General features: G+C 42.3%; 1 protein-coding gene across 1 annotated transcript; it reads left to right on the plus strand.

The window, feature by feature from the left end:
• The first annotated feature begins 977 nt into the window (after positions 1-977).
• LOC134541817 (uncharacterized) lies at positions 978-4596 on the plus strand. Its single transcript, XM_063385511.1, has 2 exons — positions 978-988; positions 4023-4596. Exons 1-2 carry the CDS (start codon positions 978-980, stop codon positions 4594-4596), a joined length of 585 nt encoding a protein of 194 aa, XP_063241581.1.
• The last annotated feature ends 20882 nt before the right edge of the window (positions 4597-25478 follow it).

The raw sequence follows: 25478 nt of genomic DNA on the forward strand, positions 1-25478 counted from the left end.
CTGCCGCATAATTCACTCAACTGCAGAGTACGAATATGAATAGAAAAAACTAATTCGTTTATTTTTACGTCTGATTTTTTTAAAACACACGTTACGAAATTAAATAAATCTTACATTACATTAACAGTAAAATACACTGTTTGAAATAAAAATCATAGCTGTAATTTTGAACTTTTAGAAAAAAAATTAACGTTTGCTGTTTGTTACTGTTCCATCGGAGCCGCTGGATGGACGAAGCTTCAGTGACTGGGACACAGAGCGCAGCAGTCACGATGAAGAAACTGCACAGACCAGGCGGAGGCTTGAGGAGTTCTGGTTTTCAGCCAGGAGACACACGGCGCCTACTCCGTGATGCTGAGTATGACATATCGCGATTTAACGTCCGTCGGGCGTGCAGTGGTCAAGAAGCGGAACCGAAGGTTTCGCGCCTCTTGCCCAACGAGACACGGCGGCTGGCTGCTAACGAGGAGCGCGGTGAATAACTGGGTGATTTCTCGAGCTGAAGTTTCCAGTCGACGGGACCCGGAGGGCCGCTGCGTGCGGCGCGTGACGCAGTGAGATACAGCTGCGTCGCCGCGATCTTGAGACCGGCCGGGATGGCACTTCCAGACCACGCGGGACTCGCAGTCCAGTTCTAGAGCCAAGCCGACCTCGTCGCGCTCATCTCATCTCACCTCACTTGGTTATAAAATCTTTTTCCTGATGGAAATTAAATCTCGCCATTGCGTCGTTGGTCAGCTTCCTAATGTTAAACATTTTTAACATTAAAGAATAAGCAATTCGATATATTCCTGTGATCTTTCCATACGAACATCTGCGAACTTACCTGGGCTCGGATCATTAGTGAAAGCACTAATGATTTGTTGTGAGGGCCGTGGCTTTGATCCCGGTGTTGTGAGCTGCTAAATATGTATAATAATTAAAAATTTTTAAATGCTATAACACGGGAAATAAGAGGCCTATGATACAGAGCAGCTATGGCTCCATGGTATGTAAACAGTCTGTTAGAACAGGCGGACAACAGAATGATTTCAGTACAAATAAGATGATTCGGTAGTTTACTTGGACGGGGCGAATTGAGCGACCCCAGCACGCAGTAGAAAAACAAAACGTTCTGGAAGCTATTGTGTAACCACGGAAGGTTCTGTGTCAGACTCTGTAAACGAAAGTTTCCAGAAGGAACAACTGTCCTGAGACGTAGCAGAAACAGATATATAGTGACTCACAAGCTGCAGGGGGGCTTTTTGGTTCAGGGACGTCAGTTAGTATGTAGAGTCCACGAGAGACGTAGGGGACCACCCTGTACCAGGGATTTGTACTGCGAGTTGTAAGACTGACTAAGACAAGAATTGTAATCATGCTGTAGAGTAACTTGTAATCGAATGTAGCCAGTTGTATGGTCATTCAGTGAAATAAAAAGCAAGAATATTTTTGTGAGCAGTAGTTAGGTAATTGCCTTTCACTCTCCTACCTACCCACTCAGCAAAAGAGGTATCCATTCCGCTCGGGGATACGACACCGGCGCCCGACATGACTCGCTTCCACGGGCGCTCAGTCGGTACTCAAGTGGTCTGTAGCCTCCGTGGTCCAGGGGAAGCATACGAGAATGTAAGAGGAGGAGGTTTGGATACAAAAATTGTCAAGTTCGAAGAGAACCCGACGAAGCGAAGACAGAAAAATTGAGGGAACACAAGCCCGTTTACCGAATGAAGATAAACTGAAAATTGCAATCTAATACCTAACTACGCGTGTAAAATCCACCGAAAACGACGACGTTATTGCGCAAAGCCAGAGATACGATTGGCATGTTGCAAGCATGTCGGACAACGGTCTATTGACCACTTTGCCTTCAGTACGGACACAAAGATGCGATCGACAGGAAAAATTTAAATACGACTTGTCAGCAAAAACTAGAAGCTCGCGCAGAAAACCAACAAAAGTTTTGCAAACTCATGCACTGTGAATATTACATTCAAACGACATATATAATATGCATACGCATAAAATAGTTAGCAAATATAAATCTTTCATAACAATTCTTATGCATATTAACATTTATATGTGTTAAAATACCCTAATGCATACTTCAGGGCGTAAAGTAAATATGGAAGCACAACCAGAGAGTACCTGAAAATGGAATCTTGAGAAATGCATGGACAATTAAAGGAATGCACATCTACTATCCATAGCATACCCAATAGGTTTCAGATCTAGATGATCAATACAAGGCTGCCAATAATTGGAATAATGAGTAATCTTATCGCGGCCTAAAGGCGCTGTGCATAACCGTGCGACATAAACCCCTAGCGAACCAAACCAAGAATTAATAAGAATTACAGGACCGCTACTCGTAAAGCATTAACATTTTGGAAAACGTGCCTTCTCGAGGATCAGCGAAAGATCACTCTGTGGACATACTTGCTTACTCAGTCCTTCCAGGCTCATGCCTGGTGGGCTCCTCCTGATCTTCCTGCAAGTGTCGTAGTTATTGGCATAAGCACCTTTGTGATGAATTTAAATAAAACCAAGCCGTAAAAAAATATTTAATTTACAAGCTAAGAATGTGATGGCAGTTATTACTTATACAGTTGTATGCAAAATTGACCACACAAATATGGTAGTTTTACTATTTATTTGATTTTTCTCCAGAACAAATTTAGGTGTGATACAATGGACTCATGGATTCACGAAGAAAAATTCTCATACATCTGGGCGAGCATGGAACTTCCGTGACATGTTTAAGAAATGTAACAAATATAATCATTTTTAGAGATTGAAGTAAATTGTTTTATTTTTACGTCGTACATATGGCCTGTGTAAAACTAATTTCAAGCAGAAAATTATTTTTTAAAAAAAAAGAGAATAAAATGGTGCCGTTCACAACTTTTGAAATAACATTAACACACAACCATCCACGTCTCGGACAGGCTCGATGTTGACACGATGCGAGAGGCTAAGCCCTGCCCGACCCCTGTCACCGGGCGCCGCGAGGAGTGAAGCTGATAAGCTGGGCTCGGCGGAGTCAGCGGGAGCACTCGAACACCCCCTGGCGACCGGCAACGTCCGCCACGTTATCCTACTTGCGGAGACGCCCCGCTCTACCGTCGAGAACACAGCCTCTGCATTGAACAAACAGTTTTGTTGCCATTAAAGAAATGTGTTTTTTTTAACGTGGACCCCACACGTGTTTCAAGTTGACTACAATAAGTAACCTATTAGTAGAGACCGGAAAAATTCGCGAATTCATTTCGCGATAGGCTAAAATACAAATCGTTATACCTCAGTACTGCCTCTGTTATTGGTTCACAACTCACCTGGATGACTCTGGGCCAATGAGAAACACCCAACCCAAGCTTTATCGAATCACAGGCTGCTACGCTGGAACGTCTCACAAGACAGCAGCCTATGAGTGGGTGGCATTTGACCGAGTGTACGTAGAACTAGGGAGTTCATCCTACAGGTCATTGAACCAGCGAATTTTTCCGGTCCCTACCTATTAGATACAGCAATAATTTAGCGTCACTTATCATAAGCTTTGTTGAAATAAAACATTTTTGTTGGAGTTTACATGGAAAAAAATATTTTTTCTGTCAATAAAAAGAGAAGTTTTATTTTCTTAAGTGTTTTGAATAATGAAACTGATTTACGTACTTTGGAAATGTTTATTTGTAATATATTCTACCAAAACAGGGAAAAAGTATTTCTTCGGTGACACAAACTACCATTCAGTAAACCACAATTTTTTTAATTTTTTTTTGTATATAGCATTAATATTGCAAACCTCTTCACGTTACACTGCGATTTTATACTTTTCGCCTTTGCTGACGATTTGTAAGGCAATTGACGCAAGTGACGGGAACCCAACCGCCATATATTACCGGCGCGGCGCGATGCAATCTTTACAACCGGTTCCCACCTCCCCTTCATCTCTCCCGGGTGCCGAGACTGGCGTATCCGCGTTGCACAGTGTGGCAGTGATTAATCCCGAGGCGGAAGTGTGAAGGACGCCGGGGGCTGCACAGGCGAATACTGTCCACGAGCGAGTCGCTGGGTCGCTGCGTCGCTGCATCGCCGTGTCGCTGCGCGGCGTGTCACCGTGTCGCCGTGTCACCGTGTCGCTGCGTCGCTGTGTCACTGTGTCGCTGTGTCGCTGGGTCGCTGCGTCTCTGCATCGCCGTGTCGCTGCGCGGCGTGTCGCTGTGTCGCCGTGTAGCCGTGTCGCTGCGTCGCTGTGTCACTGTGTCGCTGTATCGCTGGGTCGCTGCGTCTGCATCGCCGTGTCGCTGCGCGGCGTGTCGCCGTGTCGCCGTGTCACCGTGTCGCTGCGTCGCTGTGTCACTGTGTCGCTGTGTCGCTGGGTCGCTGCGTCGCCGTGTCACCGTGTCGCTGCGTCGCTGTGTCGCTGGGTCGCTGCGTCTCTGCATCGCCGTGTCGCTGCGCGGCGTGTCGCCGTGTCGCCGTGTCACCGTGTCGCTGCGTCGCTGTGTCACTGTGTCGCTGTGTCGCTGGGTCGCTGCGTCTCTGCATCGCCGTGTCGCTGCGCGGCGTGTTGCCGTGTCGCCGTGTCGCCGTGTCGCGGCGTCGCTGTGTCACTGATTGCTGGTCGCTGTGTCGCTGTGTCACTGCGTTGCCGTGTAGCCGTGTCGCCGTGTGACCGTGTCGCCGTGTCGCTGATTGCTGGTCGCTGCGTTGCTATGAGGCATCATGACACTTTAGAAACCGCTTTGAAAAAAAAATTGACCTTGGGTGCGTGGCTAACAAATGGGTTAGAATTGAAACTTCACAGAGTAGAGGGAATTAAATTTTTTAGGCTACTCTAATATTTGAAACACGTGTTATAAATAGACCTTGATTTACTAAAGTCTATATCCACGTCTTAATAGAATCTAAGAATGAATTAATGGGTTTATAATAGAAGAAATATAACACAATCATATTGGAAATACGAGTAGTGACCGTATGCAAAAGTATGCAAAAAAAAATTGTGAGAAAGTATGTAAAAGTTTACAAAAGCATTCGATAGCAAACTAAATGATGCGCTGTAGTTGTAAAGATACTTTAACTCAAAACATTTAAATTATAGCCCGCGCCGTCAAGTAATATTCGTTACAAACGTTTACCTACTCACTTCTGGTAACATATGATTCTGATGTTACTCTACCAACTGTAAAAAAGTTTCAATTAAACAAAATTTGTTTTACAACTGCACATTAAATAACTCACAATGCCTCGCTTGAATCCAATTGTAGGCAGTGATAGAAAGAGAGAGAGAAAAAAAAGGGGGGGGGGGGGTCTATGACGTTCAAAAAATCCAATATACTTTTTCGACCGCCTTGGGCCATCTCAAAAGTGGTCTTAAACGACATGTTGCGAGAAACGAACAGTCAACCAGCCGCTAGCAGTTAGTGTTACGTGGGAAAGGTAAAGAACATTGCGAGAAATTTATCTCTCGTTCAAAAAATTTCGAAGCTGTGGCGTTTAGCGTGGGTTTCATCGGGTTATTTCCGAACCTCCGATCTTCTCATTATGACGCTACTCGTGAGTGTATCCGCTTCTCGAAGGATTCATAATTTAGGGCCATGCATATTTCGCAAAAAGCTTCCGAGACTAGTTATAAGTTAAAACACTGTAGCACCGTCTGTGTTTCGTGATTGGGTGAATTTCTTTCAGGTAAATCTCGATTGACACAACACCAACCAGAGTAATTCGGTGTGAAAGCAAACGCGTCCTGGGTAGGTCAGTCAAATAAGGCAACGACTTCTCTCGCGGGATGGCCGCCAATCACAAGGAAGAAACCGCTGGTGCGGTTATACCTTGTTGCAGTCTAATAGGCGTTCAGATTTATTCGCGAAAAATGCCTGCCCCTAATAATTGTTAGAGACCTGAAAAATTCGCGGATTCATTTCGTGAAATGCTACAATTGAAATAATCATACCTTAGTGCTGCTTCTGCCATCGGTTCTTTGTTAATCTGGAGTTATGAGGGCCAATTAGAGACTCTCCCTCATAGAAGTGTCGAATCACAGGCTACCCATTCGAGACGACTCACAAGTCAACAGCCAATGAACAGTTGGTATTTGCCCGAGTTTGTAGAGGATAGTGGAGTCTATCCTGGAGGTCGTTGAACCCGCGAATTTTTCCTGTCTCTAATAATTGCTCAGTTCTAAGACGACTGGTAGTTGAACGGGAGGAGGGACCGTGTATGCGCCCGTGCACGCGCCTGCAGTCCAGCATGACGTGACGTCACGGAACAAAGCGATGCTCGCCGTGCTGAAGGAGGAAAGGGGAGGGGGGATGGGGAATCAGCATGGAGATTGGCGGGTCGGCGTCGTGTCCGCCCGAGCGGGTCATGCGCTCCGCGGGGTCAGAGTTCACCCCCGCGGTGTCTGTGTTGGCTGGGTGGGGGGGAGGAGGGGGGGAGGGTGTCCCGCCTAGAGGTTGGGCAACACCGGGTCTGCAGAGCCGAGCTTCCCAGGCTCCGAGGACGGCGACACACTTTCACCCACACGGCAGTGAAGGCAGGGGTAACGTGGGGGTGAATCGGCGGTGGGTGAAACGGAGCTAAAAATTTACAAAAAAAAAAAAAAAAAAAAAAAATCTCACTTTTATATATTTTTAGATTAAAATTTAATATGTCAAAGTTTTACTCAGAAACAATGCCAAATTAATACTACAGAATTAACAAAAAAAAATTGCATTCCATTATTAATAATTCCAAATTAAAATTGCACATTCTTTTTCCACCATGAAAACTTTTTCCTTAAACCTTTACAGATTAAGTGTGTTTCATAAAAATGTTTTGGTTGTGTTTAGTAGCGAACTCACCTCAGCTTTTAACATGAAAAAATAAATTGGGTTAGAAGCCATACCTACAAATTAACACACTTGAGGTCATTCAAAGGTAATTATTTCATGTGGTTAATTTTTTTTTTGTAATTTGAATTTTGTGTTTATTTGATACATTAGTGGGCATAATTAAAATAATTAAACTGTCCACTCATTTACCCTATGTTACCCTTTAAGTATTCCATTATTTTTTTCTAATAAGTGAACCCCGTGCAGAATGTAGTTGTCAGCAGCAGGCCCGTGGACATTTTTTTTTTTCCAAGGAAATATAAAATTCGAATTGAGAAAATAAATAAACTACAAAACAAGAGCTTTACAGTTATAAAATGAACATTGATATTAGTGTTTGATTTTCCGTTCCCACAAACATTTGGCATAGTAAAATAATTAATTAGAATAACGTAAATGTAGGAGCAGGCCACGTAAGACTTGGTTGGGACTTGGGAAAAGGGGGGAGAAGGAGGGAAGAACATCATGATCCGCCCCTTGGCTACGTTCGCGAACTCTCGCAGTGAGAGACGTAGTTTCGATCAACGTCCCGGTACTTGAACTTTACTATCGTCGAGATGGTAACCAGTTGGTTCGGAGCCCAACCATAGTCTTTCGCCCGCGTGAGAAACCTCGTCAAGTGAGATCCCCATCCTCATATATTTTTTTATAGTAGTGAAGATTTGACAACAATACGTTAAAATGATTCCCTGGGGTTCCAGATGCTATTACCATCCTCTATACTTACCAACACTTAAAATCAACCTCTAATTATCCATCCAAGGTACGTATGCGCAAGGAGAAGAAGTAAGTGCCGCCGCAATGAAGTCATAAATAGTTAAAGAGCCGCCCACGATGACTGCACACCGGTTCTTTTGACTCTCCAGATACGATTACGAGCCAATGGAAATAACAGTTAAGGGAACGAGTCAAGGATGAACAGCGAGGGATGGTGTTCAGGTCTAGTCCCGCGCCAAAATTGATCCCCCAAATGTCCAGACCTCGGAGCGAAAATCAGAGAAGAAACCGCCCACGTGACGAGGACTGCGGCATAGAGCTCTTTGTCGAGCTCAGAGCACTCGACCACCTATCGAGTCGTCAAGGTGGCGTCTCTCACGCCATGTTGGTTTCTTCTTTCTCGTCACTGCTGTTGAGTAACAGGCGATTTGCCTAAAGACGGTTTGCCTAAACATTAATTCGTTACGGCGATTTGCCTAAAGTCATTTCGCCTAAAGGCGTTTTGCCTAACGTCGAATTGCCTAACGGCTATTTGCCTAAAGGCGATTTGCCTAAAGGCTATTTGCCTAACGGCGTTTTCCCTAACGGAGTTCTGCCGGACGGCGATTTGCCTAACGGCGTTTTGCATAAAATTTTACTATGATGACAAAACCTCGTTTTGCCTAACGGTGTTTAGCCTAACGGCAAATTGCCTAACGGCGAATTGTCTAACTACGATTTGGCCAACGGCGTTTTGCCTAATGGCGATTTGCCTAACGGTGTTTTGCCTAACCTAACCTGACCTAACCTAATCTAACCTAACGGCATTTTGCCTAACGGCGTTTTGCCTATCAGCGGTTTGCCTAAAAGAGGAAAAAGCGTTTTGCCTAACGGCAAATTGCCTACTGGCGATTAGCCTAACGGCGTTATGCCTAACGGCGTTTTGCTTAACGGCGTTTTGCCTAACTTCTATTTGGCCAACGGCGTTTATCCTAACGGCGATTTTCCTAACGGCGTTATGCCTAACGGCGTTTTGCTAAACGGCTTTTTGCCTAAAATTAGGCAAAACACCTTTAGGCAAAACGACACATGCCCCTGCTGTTAGTTAAAGACTCTTTGTGTAGATTAAACGGCACACCATTCTAGTATTCATTGTTATGTCACGTATATCTTCAAGAGATATTCACTAAGTGTGATTTAATTTCTGTAAAAAGTTGCGCAAGTGATAACAACTATTGTAAACACCTGCGCAAATTTTTACGCCAATTACGTAACACCTAGTAAAAAATCTTTTGAAAATATAAGGGACAGGTTCAACACACGGAAAAGAGCTATAGTGTTTGATTTACAGAATAGCTCTTAAGGACCGTTCTGCAAAGACACGGACACGGAAACGGATCTCACGGAAGAGAGTTCCTACAACAGCACGCAGACGGAGACAGACCCGTACGGATTAGCTCGGCAATGCTGAGCTCTTACGTTTAGCTTGCTCCGTGCGACCGATAGAAGCCGAGTACTTGGCTGTGGTGGTAGCCATGTTTGCTTATGTTCTAAATATAGGCCTACGTTAAACATTGTTCCAAGTACAATCATATTTAGCGTTCTATTTTGATTTTGTAGTTTATTTTTTATTATTTGTGTGCATTCTGCCCGTGTTATGGTCTTGAAACATAATATATTGACATTTCATAACCTTATGGTTTCCATTGACTACGTTTCAGTGCAAAGTGGATGCAGCAGAGACGCGATAGTAAAACGTTCCAGGAAATCCGCCTCCTTTTACGTAATCCGTCTACGTTTCCGTGCCATTGTAAAACGGGCCTAACAAGTAGTAAAGACAAAAAATAAATAAATAAAAATTAACGTGGACGTGTGGCAACACCTAATCTCTCACGAGGGATTGGAACAATTTGGTGGTTGGGGAGGGGGGGGGAGAGGAATAGTTAAGTCCCACCAGCCACGAGCTACCCCCGCGGCGATAACCGCCTTCCAGAACGCTAATTTCATATTGAAAATAAGAACTCTTCCACCAGCTACCGCGAGTCTACACTTCATTCTAACGAAACTAGAGCCGGTTCCTTCCGGATAACCGGCCGCGGAGCGGTCTGATTACAGGTCTTTAAAAGGAGCTCTATAAGAGCTCGCTTCTATGGAGTATCAGTTTTCTTTTGAGTCAACTTTCAGCCTATTTAAGGTTGCCGTCTGCCCGTACACACACGGTGCGCAGAGCTTCAGGAAAAACAACGCGATTTCTAAACTACTCAATATATCCGAGGGTGGTCTATTTACGAAAAGCATTTAAGAATTCGCCGAGGGCCGAAAAGTACTTTTGATTTTGGATTAAGATTTAAAACTGTATTTTTAGAAGAATTAAAATGGCTAAAAAGCGTGTTTCCTTAGTAATTTTTCAACCGGTACTCGTCAGGGGTGTATCTGTGTTAGTGAGGCGGGATGATAAGCGCGACGCTTTCTGGTGCTTCTAGCGCGGTATAGCCTCTAAGCGCAAGGCTCTGAACTGGCGCGCAGTCTTCTCGTCGTCACATGATAACTGTGGAATTTGAGCGGTGACAGTAACATTATTTTGCGGAGAAATGAAGATAAAGGTGTAATGCAAGTCCTCTAAGTGCTTTCAAGAATCTGTAATGGTTATTTTACGCCTAAAAATTACTCTGAAAACATGCGTTTTAGCCACTTTAACTCATCTAAAAAATACAGTTTAAAAACTTCATCCAAAATCAAAAGTACTTTTCGGCCCTCAGCGAACTCTTAAAATTTAAATGCTTTTCGTAAGCAGACCCCACTCTGATATATTGAGTAGTTTTGAAATCGAGTTGTTTTTCCTGAAGCTCTGCTCACTGTATGTGTGCCCGGGTAGGCGGAGCACTTAAGGGACCTGCATTACACCGTTACTTTCATTTCTATGCCATGTAATGTTACAGTCCCCCTCGTCAGACACCTTACCTTCCTCGCTCGTCCGACGCTGCAACCTCGGCCGCGCGACGGGCGCGACGCGAATAACGTCATTTCTGAGTCGACTACAAGCGACACAACTGTGACGTCAGTGCGACAAGATTCGCGGTCGCGACAGGCCTTCCGGTCAGGGAGATTTTCTATTTCCATCGCGTGATGGGGCATTAGTGGTATTATTACCTATTATTATTATTATTATTCGTATATTTTAAAGGTCTTGTTTGCAAAGTCTGTATGCGTAATCTTTGAAATTTGTTCGTGTACGATAAATTTTTCAGAATTAAAGTTTGATTTTGATTTAAATTTAAAATTTTTCCCCCACAAAGATAGATAAAAAAACTTAGAAACAATTATGGCTGTGCACCGTTTTTTTTTTTCGTAAATAGAACAGAAATATACATGTAAAATTATTACAGTCATTTGTAAATTTGTACATTCACATGAAAACAACTGCATCACTACAAAATAGTGTTCGCAGTGACACTGGGTTCGGATTCTTACCCGGGCGTTTATGCTTTGAATTTTCCCAGTGCCTCCAACAGTTACAGTTATGTGTGAACTGTTCCCTTAATATATTTCCAGTTTTAAATGCGCACATTAAAAGCATTAAAAACAAATAATGTCTACTTTCTTAATTTCATTTTTTTTCAATACATAGTAAAAAATATTAAGCTTGAATGAAACATCAATTAATATCACGCTCCAAATTTCGTAAGAAATACTCAGTAGGTATTATAATGAACAACCTATTTCATGCATGCGAAAATAACCATAGCCACGTGTTGTACAAAGTTACAATATATTTTTTGTAGTATTACAAACTATTTCTTGGCAACTAGTTTCCAAAGGAATCTTATGTGAAAAAGAAAGTTTTTTTTTCTGTGTTGTACTTAATGGTCGAAACAGATTTATACTTAACTTTTTTTGACGTGACAACGTCTTATAAATCGATGAACGCCGGCTGCACGCACGAAAAAGTGTCCCGTTACGCACATTGTTCCGTTATGCTGTGTCCCGTTACGCTCATTGTACGCTTGCGCCGCATTTATCTCTCTTCCACTCGATTGGCCTATGCGTCCGAGGAGAAGAAAGACAGCGGCAGCACACAACTTACATCTACACGTGAACTGTTTCTTCGACTGGTGATAAAGTGAAGTGAAAAGTTAATGTGGTTTTCATTGCTAATTACAACAACAATTTCGGCAATAAAGGTTAATTATTCTTGCATTATAAAAATCTGATTACTAGTATAATTTCAAGTATTTATTCTTTTATTATTAAAATAAAAATTAATCAATTTTATTCATAAAAGTATGCAACAATTTCATCAATGTTTTGTTATGACTTTGTCACGTTAAACTATCGTCCGTAAACCGACTTTACAGAAAACCAATATTTTTTTTTTGTTTGCTGCTTGGTTGTAAACTAAATCTTCGCAATGCCAAGGAGTTTCGGAGTCGCGCTTTCCCTTTGCTCCCGGAGGCGGTGGTTCCAGCGAGTCTGTGGCTTCTGTAGCGTCTGCGGCGCTGAGCCCTCCCTCCCATCGGCGGCCAGATCTCCTCCCCCGTCGAGACTCTCACTCGCGGGTAGCTGTTGCGGTATCGCTCTAGTCGCCGATATCCCTTATCGATAGGGCCGGAGAAATTCGCGGTTTCGATGGCCGTCAGGATAGACTGCACATCCCCCTGTACACTTGGGGGGGGGGGGGGAAACGCAAGTTCATTGGCTGCTGACTTGTAAGTCACCTCGGCTGGTTTGTGTGTGATTCGATCCTTCTTTGGTTGAGGGTTTATAATTGGTCGAGATTCTTCCAGATGAACAGTAAGCCAATAGCAAAATCATCTAAAAGGTATATGTATTTGAATTCTAGCCTATCGCCGAATGAATCCGCGAATTTTTCCGGTCTCCACTTATCGATATCAATATCAATCCTTGGTATCGATATTACAATAATATTGAATTCAAATATCGATATCCTCAATATTGAACTACTTATATCGATATTTTAAGAAAAGGGGACAATGAATATATATTTATATTACAATATATTTTATACTCCTTCAGAGTATTTCTAGCTCTATTAAATGCTTCAGAGATAGGATAAATTAAGTTGAGCTCAATTTGGGAAATTGGTTTGCATTAGTACAGCTAGCTGCAGCTGACGATGTAGAAGGTTGTTCATCGGGAAAAACAACGTTAGAGGTTTTTTTTTTTTTTTTTTTCAAATTTGCGCTAGTAAACGTTTCATAAACTGAAGGACGGTTTTTCTTTTTGCAAATGTGAGGCTTAATAAGCGGCGTTCCCAATATACTCTACATACCTCAAAAAATGTTAGCAAGTAGCGAGTTTCTGATTTAAAAAAAATTGTTTCTGAGCTTACTTACTGCTGGAGCCATTGCTTTGTTGGTCGTTGATTAACGGAGCTTTTCACTGCACTAAATTTAAATATTCGACATAACGAACTTCATAATAATATTAAACATAACCCACGGTCATACAGACAGGTCTGGCAAACTTCATATCCTTTGCCTTGGCGTGTCTCGTCCGCTTGGTGAAGCTCGTAATCTAATACGGCGGATACGGGAACTAACACCTCATCCTGTAGCTGGGGAACCAGCTATTGCACTTACATCTATCGCGCCCCCACGCACGATTGAGGAATTTCACGTGGGGCTTTACGAATCGAGTCTTTACGGTTCATGAAGGGATTACCGGCTAGGCCTCCACCCCCCCACCACTTCGCCTATTACCGGAGGCGGAGGAAGGCAGGGCTCTGCCAAACATTTTCGAGAACAGTAATTTGCGCTCGTCGTGATCTTAGCCGTATACGAGCTCCACGCACGCGTGGGATCCAGACTTCACGTGAGTGGAGACTAGCTTCACTCCAAACTGAAACACAAACACACACTGGTCTTGGTCCTGCATTATGCGCTTCTTCTAATATGTGGCTCACAGTTGTTCGGGAGGACTTCGAGGCAAAACACGTCGTGCAGTCCACTTAACGGGCCCGCTACTCAGGGACGTGTCTTGTGTCAGTGAGGCGGGATGATAAGCGCGACGCTCGCTGGTGCTTCTGACGCGGTGTCGCCTCTGAACTGGCGCGCAGTCTTATCGTAGTGCACAGGCCAACTATAAAAAAATTGAGCGGTAGCATTATATGGCGGAGAAATGAAGATAAAGACAAGTACCGGTTGTTTTATGTCTAAAAATTTATTTGAAATCATGCCTTTTTAGCCATTTTAACTCTTCTACAAATACAGTCAAAAAACTTATTCCAAGAAAAAAACTGCTTACATACCAACAGCGAACTCTTAAATGCTTTTTTGTAAACAGACCGCACTCGGATATCTTGAGTGGTTTTCAAATCACGTTGTTTTTCCTGAAGGTGTGCACATGGTGTGTGTGCCCGGGTGGGCGGGGCCCTTGAAGATGCCACTCAAAGTGAGCAGTGCCACGTAACGCCTGTTGCGGAGTCCGGCCTACGCGGGTCACTGACCCTACTTCCCCTTCCTACAGGCCGTGAGCTGACAGCCATATCGCCGCGAGCCCTTGGTTCCACACGCGGCCTCTCACAAGTCAGCCAAACCCGCACACTTTGTTTTAAATTACACCATCCTGCACGAGTTTGAACATTTCACTGATTTTAACTAAGAATTTATGAAAATGAAGGAACACCTTTTTGTTTATTTTCGTCTGGTTTTCATTTTACAGAAATAATTTCGCTCTATGTCTTCATCCAGTTTTCTCCATACGGGGATAATATATCAAAACGTTATGTTATTTAAACACCAGGTTGAATTTTTAAGGAATAAATGTGACACCAATAACTAAATGTAAAGTCTTTGTTCAAAATTTACGTATATAAAACTGAACCATAAAATTTGAGATTACTTTTTACTATGACTATTTTAGTTTACCATTTATAATCCAGGGTATTTTCGCTACCATAAAGTTTCATTTGGCACACAATACGTTTGGTATGCCTCCTAATGTTTACGAATGTGACTATATGCGGGTTTTATGTTGCTACATGTTGGATACGCCATCTTTGTGACGTTCATCGACTTGACAAACAAGCTTGTTTCTGTTTTGGAAAACTATTGTGTTTGTTTCGTCTTTTCGTTTTGTCGTGATTTTGTCTCGTTTCAACTGTCGTGCTGAATTTCTTTGGGTTCAATATTTTTGTGCTGTCATCATTTGTGGTTTTTTTTTCGTTCTCTTAGTCCATTTTTCTTTGTTTTTCTTTGTTTGTTCACCATATTCCTGTTATGGAATATTATGTGGTGTTTATATCCTGTTGGCAATAACAATTTTTTGCTTAATTTGTGTTTTTTGTCTTTTGGGTTTTTTGTAGTTTTCCTCTACAGACATACATGTGCTTAGCAATGGCGTATGTCCAAAAGCTTACATCAAGTCATGCACTTCCATTGCACAAATCTCTCAAAGATAAGTTCATCGACTTCCGTTCCGTTTTCCACGAGAAATCACTTCAACCCAATGCCGCATGTTCACACTTCAGTACAACGGCAGGGTCAGTCAGTTGCGGGCTGACGTCAGCTAGCGCGGTGTGCATCGGACCGTTGTTATGACTGTCATCTTCCCCGAGGTGTCCCTGTTCTCTTCGTCGAACCGACACAAGCTGCGGGGACCGGTTAGCGAAATCCGTTTTATATTACAGCCCATTCGCGAGATGTGCGATAAGTTTTAACGACGGCTGTTCCACTTGGCTTTCGGCTGTTGGCTAATGCAGCCGGTGCGTGTCAGCTGGATCCGATAGCGGCTCCGTCGACGGCGACGCAACTCTTTAATGAGCCGATCACAAGCGGACCCGCGGTTCCTGCGGTCGGGTGTCCAGGTGTTCGCTCGCCGTGCGCTGACCTGCACTTCCTCGCGGTCTAATAGATATATCTCATTTTTTGTAAATGGAACAGAAACAGCCATGTTAAATTACGATTGACACATCGGGGCGACTGAAATGCTGCCCCTTGGAAGGGCAGCCCTTCAGAATTTTTCTGGCAATGGTTTGCTTGTACAGCGACTGGAAGGGCAGCCCATCCAATTTCTGAAAACATGTTTCTTTAAGTGTTTGAATAATCCTGAAAATTTGCCCCTTGGAAGGGCAGCCCATCAGGATTTTTCTGACAGTAGTGTTTTTGAAAGGTTGTCTGAATTGTTGCCCCTTGGATGGGCAGCCCTTCAGGATTTTTCTGACAGTGGTTAGTTTGTAAAGTGACCTGACCTGACCTGACCTGTCCTAACCTAACCTAACCTAAACTAACCACTGTCAGAAAAATCTTGAAGGGCTGCCCATCCAAGGGGCAACAATTCAGACAACCTTTCAAAAACACTACTGTCAGAAAAATCCTGATGGGCTGCCCTTCCAAGGGGCAAGTTTTCAGGATTATTTAAACACTTAAAGAAACGTGTTTTCAGAAATTTTATGGGTTGCCCTTCCAGTCGCTGTACAAACAAACCATTGCCAGAAATATCCTGAAGGGCTGCCCTTCCAAGGGGCAACAATTCAGCTCCCCCCGACACCTCTGTGACGTAAGTGCGACAAAATTCGCGGTCGTGGCAGACTTCTCGGCAAGAAAGATTTTCTATTTCCATCGAGTCATGTGGCGCTAGGGTGCATCAATATGCTTTGAGACAGCTCAGCAGCATTTCCTTCTCCTTGGAGTCTAGCAAAGCCTTCCTTCTCTTCCTTCTCTTGCGATCGTTAGTGAGCATCCCGCATGCCACATAAAAGAAAGAAATAATTTTTTTACCTCAACACAACACGAGACGATATCTGTTGCCAAGAATCGGTACTACTTGCAAGTTGTTTACTAAATCTATTTGCGAAATCTTTGAAATGTGCTCACGATGATTTTCCTGAACTGATGTTTAATATAAATTATGTATTTTCCTCTTAAAAAGTTCTATTATTTAAACATAGAAACAATTATGGCTGTGCAATGTGATTTTTTGTAAATAGTACATAAATATGCATGTAAAATTACAGACACTTGTAAATTTTTACATTTACTTGGTTCGGATTCTTACCCGGGCATTTATGCTTTGTGCTGTTCCAGTACCCTAATAGGTAATTTGTGAACCGTTCCCTGGATAGCATTCAATTTTTTATTGCGCACATTAATTAGCATAATAAAGAAAATAAAGTCCAATGATTGAATATTAGATAACATTTTCAATGATTTCAAATATAATGCCTGAATGATAAATCCATTAAAATATAAAATTATGCGTGAATTTTCGTATGATATACTCAGTATTATCTCGGAAAAATTGCGGAAGCAAACGCGGCCTGAAATTATTTAAAAACATATTTTTCTCTCTTTTTTTACGCTTTGACAGTACTAATATGAAATAATCTTATCGCTTATAACTAGAGACCCGTGAATTTCGCGGATTCATTTCGTGTTATGCTAAAATTCAAATAATTATACCTTAGTGCTGCTTCTGTCATTGGTTCTCTGTTAATCTGGAGGACTGAGGGTCAATTAGAGACCCTCACTCATAGAAATGTCGATCCACAGGCCACCCAGTCGAGACGACTAACAAGTCAACAGCCAATGAACAGTTGGCATTTGCCCGAGTGTGTAGAGGATATTGGAGTCTATCCTGGAGGTCATTGAATCCGCGAAATTCACGGGTCTCTACTTATAACATCGCTCTAGCGCCTGTTCCCTTGTGATTGGCGGCCGTCTGCGAGAGAAGCCATTGCTCTGTTTGGCCGGGTCATTCAGGACGCGTTTTCTCCCGCACTGGTTGGCTGTGATTGGTGTGCCGACAGTAGACATGCCCAACCAATCACGGAACACAGTCCACGCAACAATGTTTTATTACACAGCTATTCTCGTAATCTTATCGCTAAATGACGACGGACAGTCAAGTGGACAAGGGTTTATAACAACAGATGTCGTCAGAATATAACGTGAATTCTGCAGGTGTCCTAATATAGCATACCGACTTTTTACTCGTCTGTGAAGTCGGGTTTGCTGCCAACTAAAAATGCAAATTTTGGGAACTAAAAAAAAAAAACAGAATAGAGTGCACGAAGAAATATTGGCAGTGAGATCAAAAATAAAATACATCTTATGTCTCCGTTTAAAATAACTACCAGTGTTAAGTAAAAAAAAAGCAGAATTAAACGTTAAATGTAAATATGTAAGCTTGTACACTGTAAGACCCCTTTACTTTTACAAACTAATTATCCAGAAAATAGTTACCAAAATGTTATTATTATAACGCTGTAAGAATAACAGTGTGAAATTTACAAACAAGTGTTGTGATATGTATGAAACTTATCACTTTATTTGAGCAAACGAGTACTGTACTGTAGTCTTCATATTTATAGTAAGCATTTTCGAAAATTCTTTAAATTATTAAACTATATACAACGTTTTATTTGTAGTATTACAACAATGTTTTGGCAAAACGCTTCCAAAAAAGATTTAAACCTACAGTTATAGTACCTACAGTACAGTGTGAACAAACTTAATACATCAATATTTGTTTGCAGCTGTAAATAAAAAAATATTTGTTTTGTACTCAAACAAAGCATTTTTTTCTAGACATTTTCTACGGGACTTGCAAACGTGGCTTCTAGCTGCGCCGACAGACCGAATCTCGAACGAGAAGACGCATAACTTGGAAGACAGGCCGTGGGTAAAAATGAGCAAGACCAAATCCCTAAAGGATAGACTCCATGATCATCTACGCACTCGTGCAAATTACATCTGCTGATTGGTTACCGACTCGTAACACCTGTTGACTGGAATGATCGTGATTCGCTAATTCTTCCGTTAAAGATTTTTCATTGGCCCAGAGTCCTTCAGATAAACTGTGGCCCAATCACTGAAGCAAAATAATGTCAAAAGTATTTGGACTCTATCCTATCGCGAAATGAATCCGCGAATTTTACAGGTCTCTACGTATAGGTAACCCGAAGAATGGACAAATATAGATGTATCCACAAACACGCGGAAAACAAGACAAAATCAGCCAATATTCCGTGGAAGGACTCTTCTGTCCACTGTCCACTGTGTTCATATGTGCTGTGATTTTGTTCTTACTAATCACTTCCTCGAAGTTCTTTTGTGCTGTCTTTACGTTCAACATTTGACATCGGCCGATTAGGTGCTTGTTTTCTTTGTGTTTGTGTATCCACCTTCCTTTGTCAGTTCTTCGGTTTCTTCCCTGTGCAAACTAGCGATGGCGTGTGAACAAATTAATGATTAAAACATCTGTTCCCCGTTGCAAGAGCCATTCAAAGAAAGAGAATGCTTGTCCCGTGCCCTCGGCGGGCAAGCAACAGGTGCGGCTCTGGCGAGAGCGATGCGAAGGTCGTAATGACATCGCTTCGAAGAGTCGCGCCGCTGAGGGCTGAACCCCCCCCCCCCCCTCCCGGTCGTTACCGGCGTGGTAACGAATTAGTCGCAGGCGTTCACAGCAGAAATGAATTACCGGGCGTTTCCCACCTCTTAAAAACCCTCCCCCCAAGAATTCTCCGGCGGACTTCGCTGTCGAGAACTATCAGGCGCTAATGAGACGGGTTGATAGGTGCTTCTAGCGCGGTGTCACCTCTGAACTGGCGCGCAGTCCTCTCGACACGAAATTTGAGTACTGACACATAACATTACGTGCGGAGAAATGAAGATAAAGGTGTTGTGCAAGGCTGTTGGATCTTTCAAGAATCTTTTCCGGGCGAGTCATGTCTGAAAATTAATCTTAAAAAACGCGGGGTGAAAAAAAACAACTCAAAAACAAACAACAAATATTTAAATTGGATTTAAATTTGTCATCTAACTTATTACCTTAACACTTGTTATCCACAACGTCCGGCTTTTGAAAATGGTTGGTTGTTATTGTGTCGCCATATAAGTATATGTTCCAGTTGCAGGAGAATCTCAAGCGAAGCTTCCTTCCCCGTTTCAGGAATGGGGCAAAGGAGCGTCTTTAGTTCACTACCTAAATGCGAAAAACGACAGTAAACCGTTGCAGAATCACAATCTTGCCGCCCAGACAGCAACGCTTCAGTTTCGCCTGCGATGCCAGAGGGTCCGAGGGTCGAAACCAGTCTCAGACTTGTTCACTTATTTCTTATGCGGTTTCATCGTATCATTAACACAATCACACTAAGCTTTCAGGAAAGTTAACACTCACAAGATAAAGCTTGTGCGTGAGTGTTACTAGTCTTTTTATGATACTTGCGGTATGTGAACTATATAACGAAACAGAAAAATTACACGAAGTACAAAATATTAGAAAATTCAAAAATTAAAATAATCTTAATTTATTTTGAATGCTTTTTCAAACAGATTTTTTTAAATTACAACTTTCAATTACAATTTCAACTGTTGTGCTGAATTTTTTTGGGTTCAATATTTTTGTGCTGTCATCATTTGTGGGGGTTTTTTCGTCCTGTTAGTCCATTTTTTTTTCTTTGTTGACCATATTAATGTTATGGAATATTATGCGGTGTTTATATCCTGTTGACAACAGCAATCAATTTTTTGCTTAATTTGTGTTTTTTGTAGTTTTCTTCTACAGACGTACATGTGCTTTAGCAGTGGCGTATGTCCAAAAGCTTACATCAAGTAATGCACTCCCATTGCACAAATCTTTCAAAGATAATATGTCAACGATTAAAATGTATAAAATTTGAAATTACATTGTCATTATGTTCTCCTGGGTGTAATTGAAATTTTAGGAAGGAGTTAATTTTTTTTTTTAATTTTTACCGTTACTTATGTTTAAAACAGCGCGAGTGGATATCGTCTTGTAACGGTAACCACGCAGGCACGACACCATAACTCTCCGAGCGCAGCCGGGTGTGTGGGTGGCTGGAGGTGTCTGCTTGAGGAATGCAGAAGGACAGATGGATCGCGGAATGCTTCCACGCAGACACGCATGACCTCGTCCGGGACAGAGAAGGATTGGTGGGGTGGGGGGGGGGGGGGGGGGAGAGAGAGGCGAGCTCTACCGCCGGTGGAGCACGACTGTTGCGATATAGCATAGTCCCGTCGTGGCTTGTATAAATACATCCTCGAGGGCGATAAGCCGGCGCCGGAGCCACTGATTTATCTCACGCGAACATACTTAGCGGTGCGGTGCTTAAGGCAGTTCAAGGCTGCGGTGACGGCCCTCGCGACAGCACGAGAGAGATACGCGTTTTCAAGTCAAGCTGCATTACGAGCGTATTTATGAACGTTCCGTAAAACAGAATCACAGTAATATGCTACTTTACAGCAGTTCCTGATTATCTTGGCCTTTATAGTTTATTGTTTGGCCATAAATCATCTGCTGTGAATAACACATTATGAGAACAAAGAAATAATTCCTTCAATATTTAAAAAAAAGAGGTGTGTACTTATGAACACACGTTAGAATTTATACTATTTTTTTAATTTAAGACACTGAACTATTTTAAAATTTACTGTAACAAAAGAATAGTTGTACTATTGTAAAGTTTTGTTTTAAATACTAATGCGAATTCATGGGTATTATTTTCCTAATTACCATAATTAATTAAATTTCCTTTAATTAAAAATACAGGATAGGTATAGTTCTACCTAGCATAAAAAATCATTTGAATAGAAACAAATAAAAAAATAATATTATAGCTATAATATAAACAAATAAACGATCTTTATTGAGTAAAATGTATTAATATATTTTCTTAAATCCAAATTTGTATAATAAAATAGTATGTTATTGAAAAAGTAAAACAATTCTTCCCCCAGACAAGATTTGAACTTCATTCCTTGCAGTTAACAAGTGACCGCTCTACCGTTACGCTATCCAACTGAAATAATCATAATATTGTGATGATAGTGTCCGTTATGTTTTTAAAATTTGAGATTACTTTTCACCAAGTTTACCATATGTATATATTCCAGGGTAGTTTCACTATCATTAAGTTTCATTTGGCACACAAATACGTTTGCTATGTCCACACATGTTTACAAAAGTGACTATATATGTGTTTATGTTCATACGCAAGGGTCCACCATCTTCCTGTTAAAATTGCGTTGCATGGTGCGCGCGCATCGTAAACATTTACTCTCATCATCTTTTACATAACGCCCTAAAGAAGCGTAACTTCAAAAAAGTGACGTTCATTAAAATTGACGGTTGAAACACGCAAGTTTGTTGATTTTAATTGGTATAAGTAGCTTTGAAGCAGACCGAACTAAAAATATATATATTAATGAATTAATTCTCCGTGTTTTTGTAAGCCGCAACTCACGGCCTCACACGCCATGTTGGTTTATGTTACATTTCTTATATATATATATATATATATATATATCTGGCCCAACTGTTATTTAATAGCAGAATGAGTCTTACGTGTGTTCATAAATATAATTATCACTTGCATGATGTTTTACATACCAAATATAACGCTTAGTAAATAACTGGCTAGAAAATTTGTGATCCAAAAAAAGCTATCATGAATGTTTTACAGGAAAGTCTTCAAATAATAGTAAATCGCAAGAAAGACCGATCCTTAAAGAAAAAAAAAGTTTGGTAAATAATCCTAAATATAGACGTAAGCAAAGCAGTGTGTGGATCGAGGCGGTCAAAGAGCAAGATGAGGAGTTGTAGAGGGAGGGGGGGAGGGGGGTGGAGGCGGAGCTGGTATGTTCCGCCATGCCTGCCAACCCTAACATTTCAAACAATCACTTATCGACTGCAGCGAGAGGCGCTGGCCGCGCAGATAGCATCGTTCGCCGAGGAAGGACTGATGAGGGGGGTGGGGGGTAAGTGAGGGGGCGGGGGCCCCACCAGACAGCGGGGGCAGATTACCCCCCATATCGGGCCCGCAGGGGTTGCCTGGGTTAAGCACTGCCCCTCAAGAAACACTCCGATGCTGATCTGCGGGCCCCTTTTTTATGTAGCTTTTTTTTTTATGGAAGTGAAACACGGATCATTAGTGTTACAGGAAAGTAGAAGGAATGAAGATATTAATATATTCGACACACTAAAAGAAAAGTGTTCAGAGTCGGGCATGGGCGAAAACCTTAGGGTTCCCCCAGGGGAGGGCGGGTTAATGTTTATCGTTCCCAAAGCGTGCTCGAGAGGGGCTTTTTGATTCCTGGAAAAGTTGTGGGGTTTGGGGGGGGGGGGGGGGGAGAGGGGGGTTCATATATTCATGTAATATTACAAAGTAAATTTACATGAAAACAACAATTACCACTACAAAATAGTTTTCGCAGTAATACTGGGTTCGGATTCTTATCCGGGCATTTTGTGTTGGCACAGTACCTCCAATAGGTAAAGTTATTTGTAGAGCCACGGAAATTTCGCGGATTCATTTAGTCGCAAGATATAATGCAAACCGTCACACTCTCGCATTGTGTTCATGATTGGACCGCAGTTGTTTGGACACGCCCCTCTACGACCGTGAGCCAACGATGTCCAGCTAGGAGAGAAGTAAGCGAATCAGGTAGTGCCAAATGACAAGGATAAAAATGTTCTCGCTAAGAAATCAACCAATGGGAAAGTAAACATGGGTCGAGCACACCTATAACTTTGAATTCTATCCTGAGGCCAGAGGAATCTGCGAAATTTCCGGGACTCTAGTTATTTGTAAACCGTTCCCTGAATAGCTTTCCAGTATTAACTGCGCAGATTAATAAGAATAATAAAACAAAAACAAAATAAAGTCAAATTATTGAATATTCGATTAATTTTGCAATGCTCTGAAAAATTATGTTTGAATGAAACATCAATTAAAATTATGTGCCACATGTAAGAAAGAAATGCGGAATGGGTACTCAGCGGAAATAGTTTTATGAGTTCAAATCTCTCTGAATATTATTTTTTTTTGTTTTGCTTTTGAAATCAAGTAGGTTTCAGTGTTGTTAAAAAAAATAGACTAAAGTTTATTTAAGGCGCCTAGCTTTACCAGCATACTCAGGTATTGTTTAGTGATAATCATTTATGTATTTTATACTACCGTTAATATTTTCAAGACCTAGATTTTCGAACACTCTCTTGTCACAAAATAGCGCCGGCAAGCGAGGACTGGATCGCGGAGAGGGGAGGGGTGGTTCCCCTCCACAACACCCTCCCTCCACAGCCGCGTGTGTGTCGACAAGGAGTCGATCAGAATCGATATCGCGCGCGAGGGCGTCGGCGCGCCGTACATACTTCCGGCACGTTTGTCGCACACCCCGCGACTCCAGGCGTGGCTCTGGAGTCGTCCAGGTCCCGTCGTCGTTTTTTTTTTCCTAACCTAAGTTAAAACTAAGTGTGTAAGGGAGGGGTCTAGGTAGGGAAGACTCTAAGTGCGTCTCAGGGCAAGCCCTATACGCTCTAAACATGCGGGTTTTTAACCATGCAGAAAAGGTCACGTGCATCATGTGCTAGGAGGGGATTGGCCAGCCATGGCAGACGTTTTCGCCATATCTAACTCCCCTCACTCTTAATTCTAGACTAAAACTAGTTAAGTTGGGCCCAGGTAAAACCTCCATAGACAGAGGGAAAACCCTGGGCACATACATGCGGGATGCGAAGGTCATGCATTATTACAAGCAGGTGGATTACAGGAATAGAAGGATGGTCCTGGAAGAAGAGTGGGGCGTGGTAGAAGTTCTACTATGCAAGGGGTGGGGCACTTGGACTTTTAGTCCGCATTGGTTTGGTCAGGTCTGGTCTTTTTGGGGGCGGCTTATGCCGTTTCCCGTCGTGCTGCCAGTTAGCACTCATTGTGGCTGTGTAATATGATCGTGTAAGTGGGGCGGTCGCGAACTGTGGCGTCGGACTAGACTCCAGAGTGGTGACATAGCTTCAGGTCGACCTGTTGCCAGTAAAAGGCTGTCGGTCAGTTAGAGAAATTGCCACCATCTGTCATTGAAAAGTCCTAGCTGCAGTACTACGCTGTGTGAGCAGCAGATCTGCCCCGCCAGACGTGTGATACCGCCGCGTCTTGCGTGGGTTGGTAAGGGAGGGGGAGACACAATGCCCCCCCCTCCCCCCGTGCTGTCAGAGATCGGCTCAGCCCTGAGTGGCGCTCAGCCAGCCTGACGCATCGCTCAGTCTCCCGGCGAGCCCGTGGAGCTGGCTCTCCAGCTGCTATACCGGAGCTCCAGAGCCGGGGGTTGGCAACCGTGTATCGATATATCGAAAATACAGACATTTAAGGCTCAAAATATCGATAATTTGCTATCGATATTTTAGTGCCGTTATTTTTTTATATCGATATATTGTTCCGATCGTATCGAATTAGAATAAAATAATATTTTTTTCACGTAAAAAACTTTTTTATTATAATTATTTGTAAATAAATTTTGGCAGAAAAAAATAATCAAATGGTGTACCGAAGGCTTCGGAAAGAAAGAAAAAAATTCTTAAAAGGAAGGAGAAAGGAGAAATATTGTAGTTAACAGTAAGCATTGCAAGCAGTGACAGGTGACTGTTGTACAAGGGCAGTGGTCGGTAACGCGGAAGCTGATACGTGGACGTATGTCTAGTAACTGATTTTATATTCGTTTCCAAACTTTTCATTGTTGCAATGCGACAGCGTGATTTTGTATTCAGTGTTGTGACGGTATGGCTCATGAAAGCGACGTGTGGATGCCACATATACTTAAATAATTTTCAGGCTAACATTTTATCGGTGTCGATGTAATTGAAGCGCTGTATCGAAACGATACATCGATGTGTTCAGTGTCACAACTAGTGGGGGGGGGGGGGGGATATGGGGCTTGTCCCGGGCGCCGCATTTTTGAGGAGGGAAAAGGGGGGGGGGGGCGACTGGCAGAGTAATTTCTACTATAGATATTTACTTGAATATCGTATTATAAGAAAAAAAATGTTGGAGGGCAGATGAATTGAGTTATTTGTATTAAAAGATACCTACACGTATATCGTCAAATATTTAAAAACTGTACTATCCAAATTGCGATGTATTTAAAACGAAATGACTACAAATACATCTATTTATTT

The sequence above is a fragment of the Bacillus rossius genome (assembly GCF_032445375.1).
Source record: "Bacillus rossius redtenbacheri isolate Brsri chromosome 4 unlocalized genomic scaffold, Brsri_v3 Brsri_v3_scf4_2, whole genome shotgun sequence".
NCBI lineage: Eukaryota > Metazoa > Arthropoda > Insecta > Phasmatodea > Bacillidae > Bacillus > Bacillus rossius.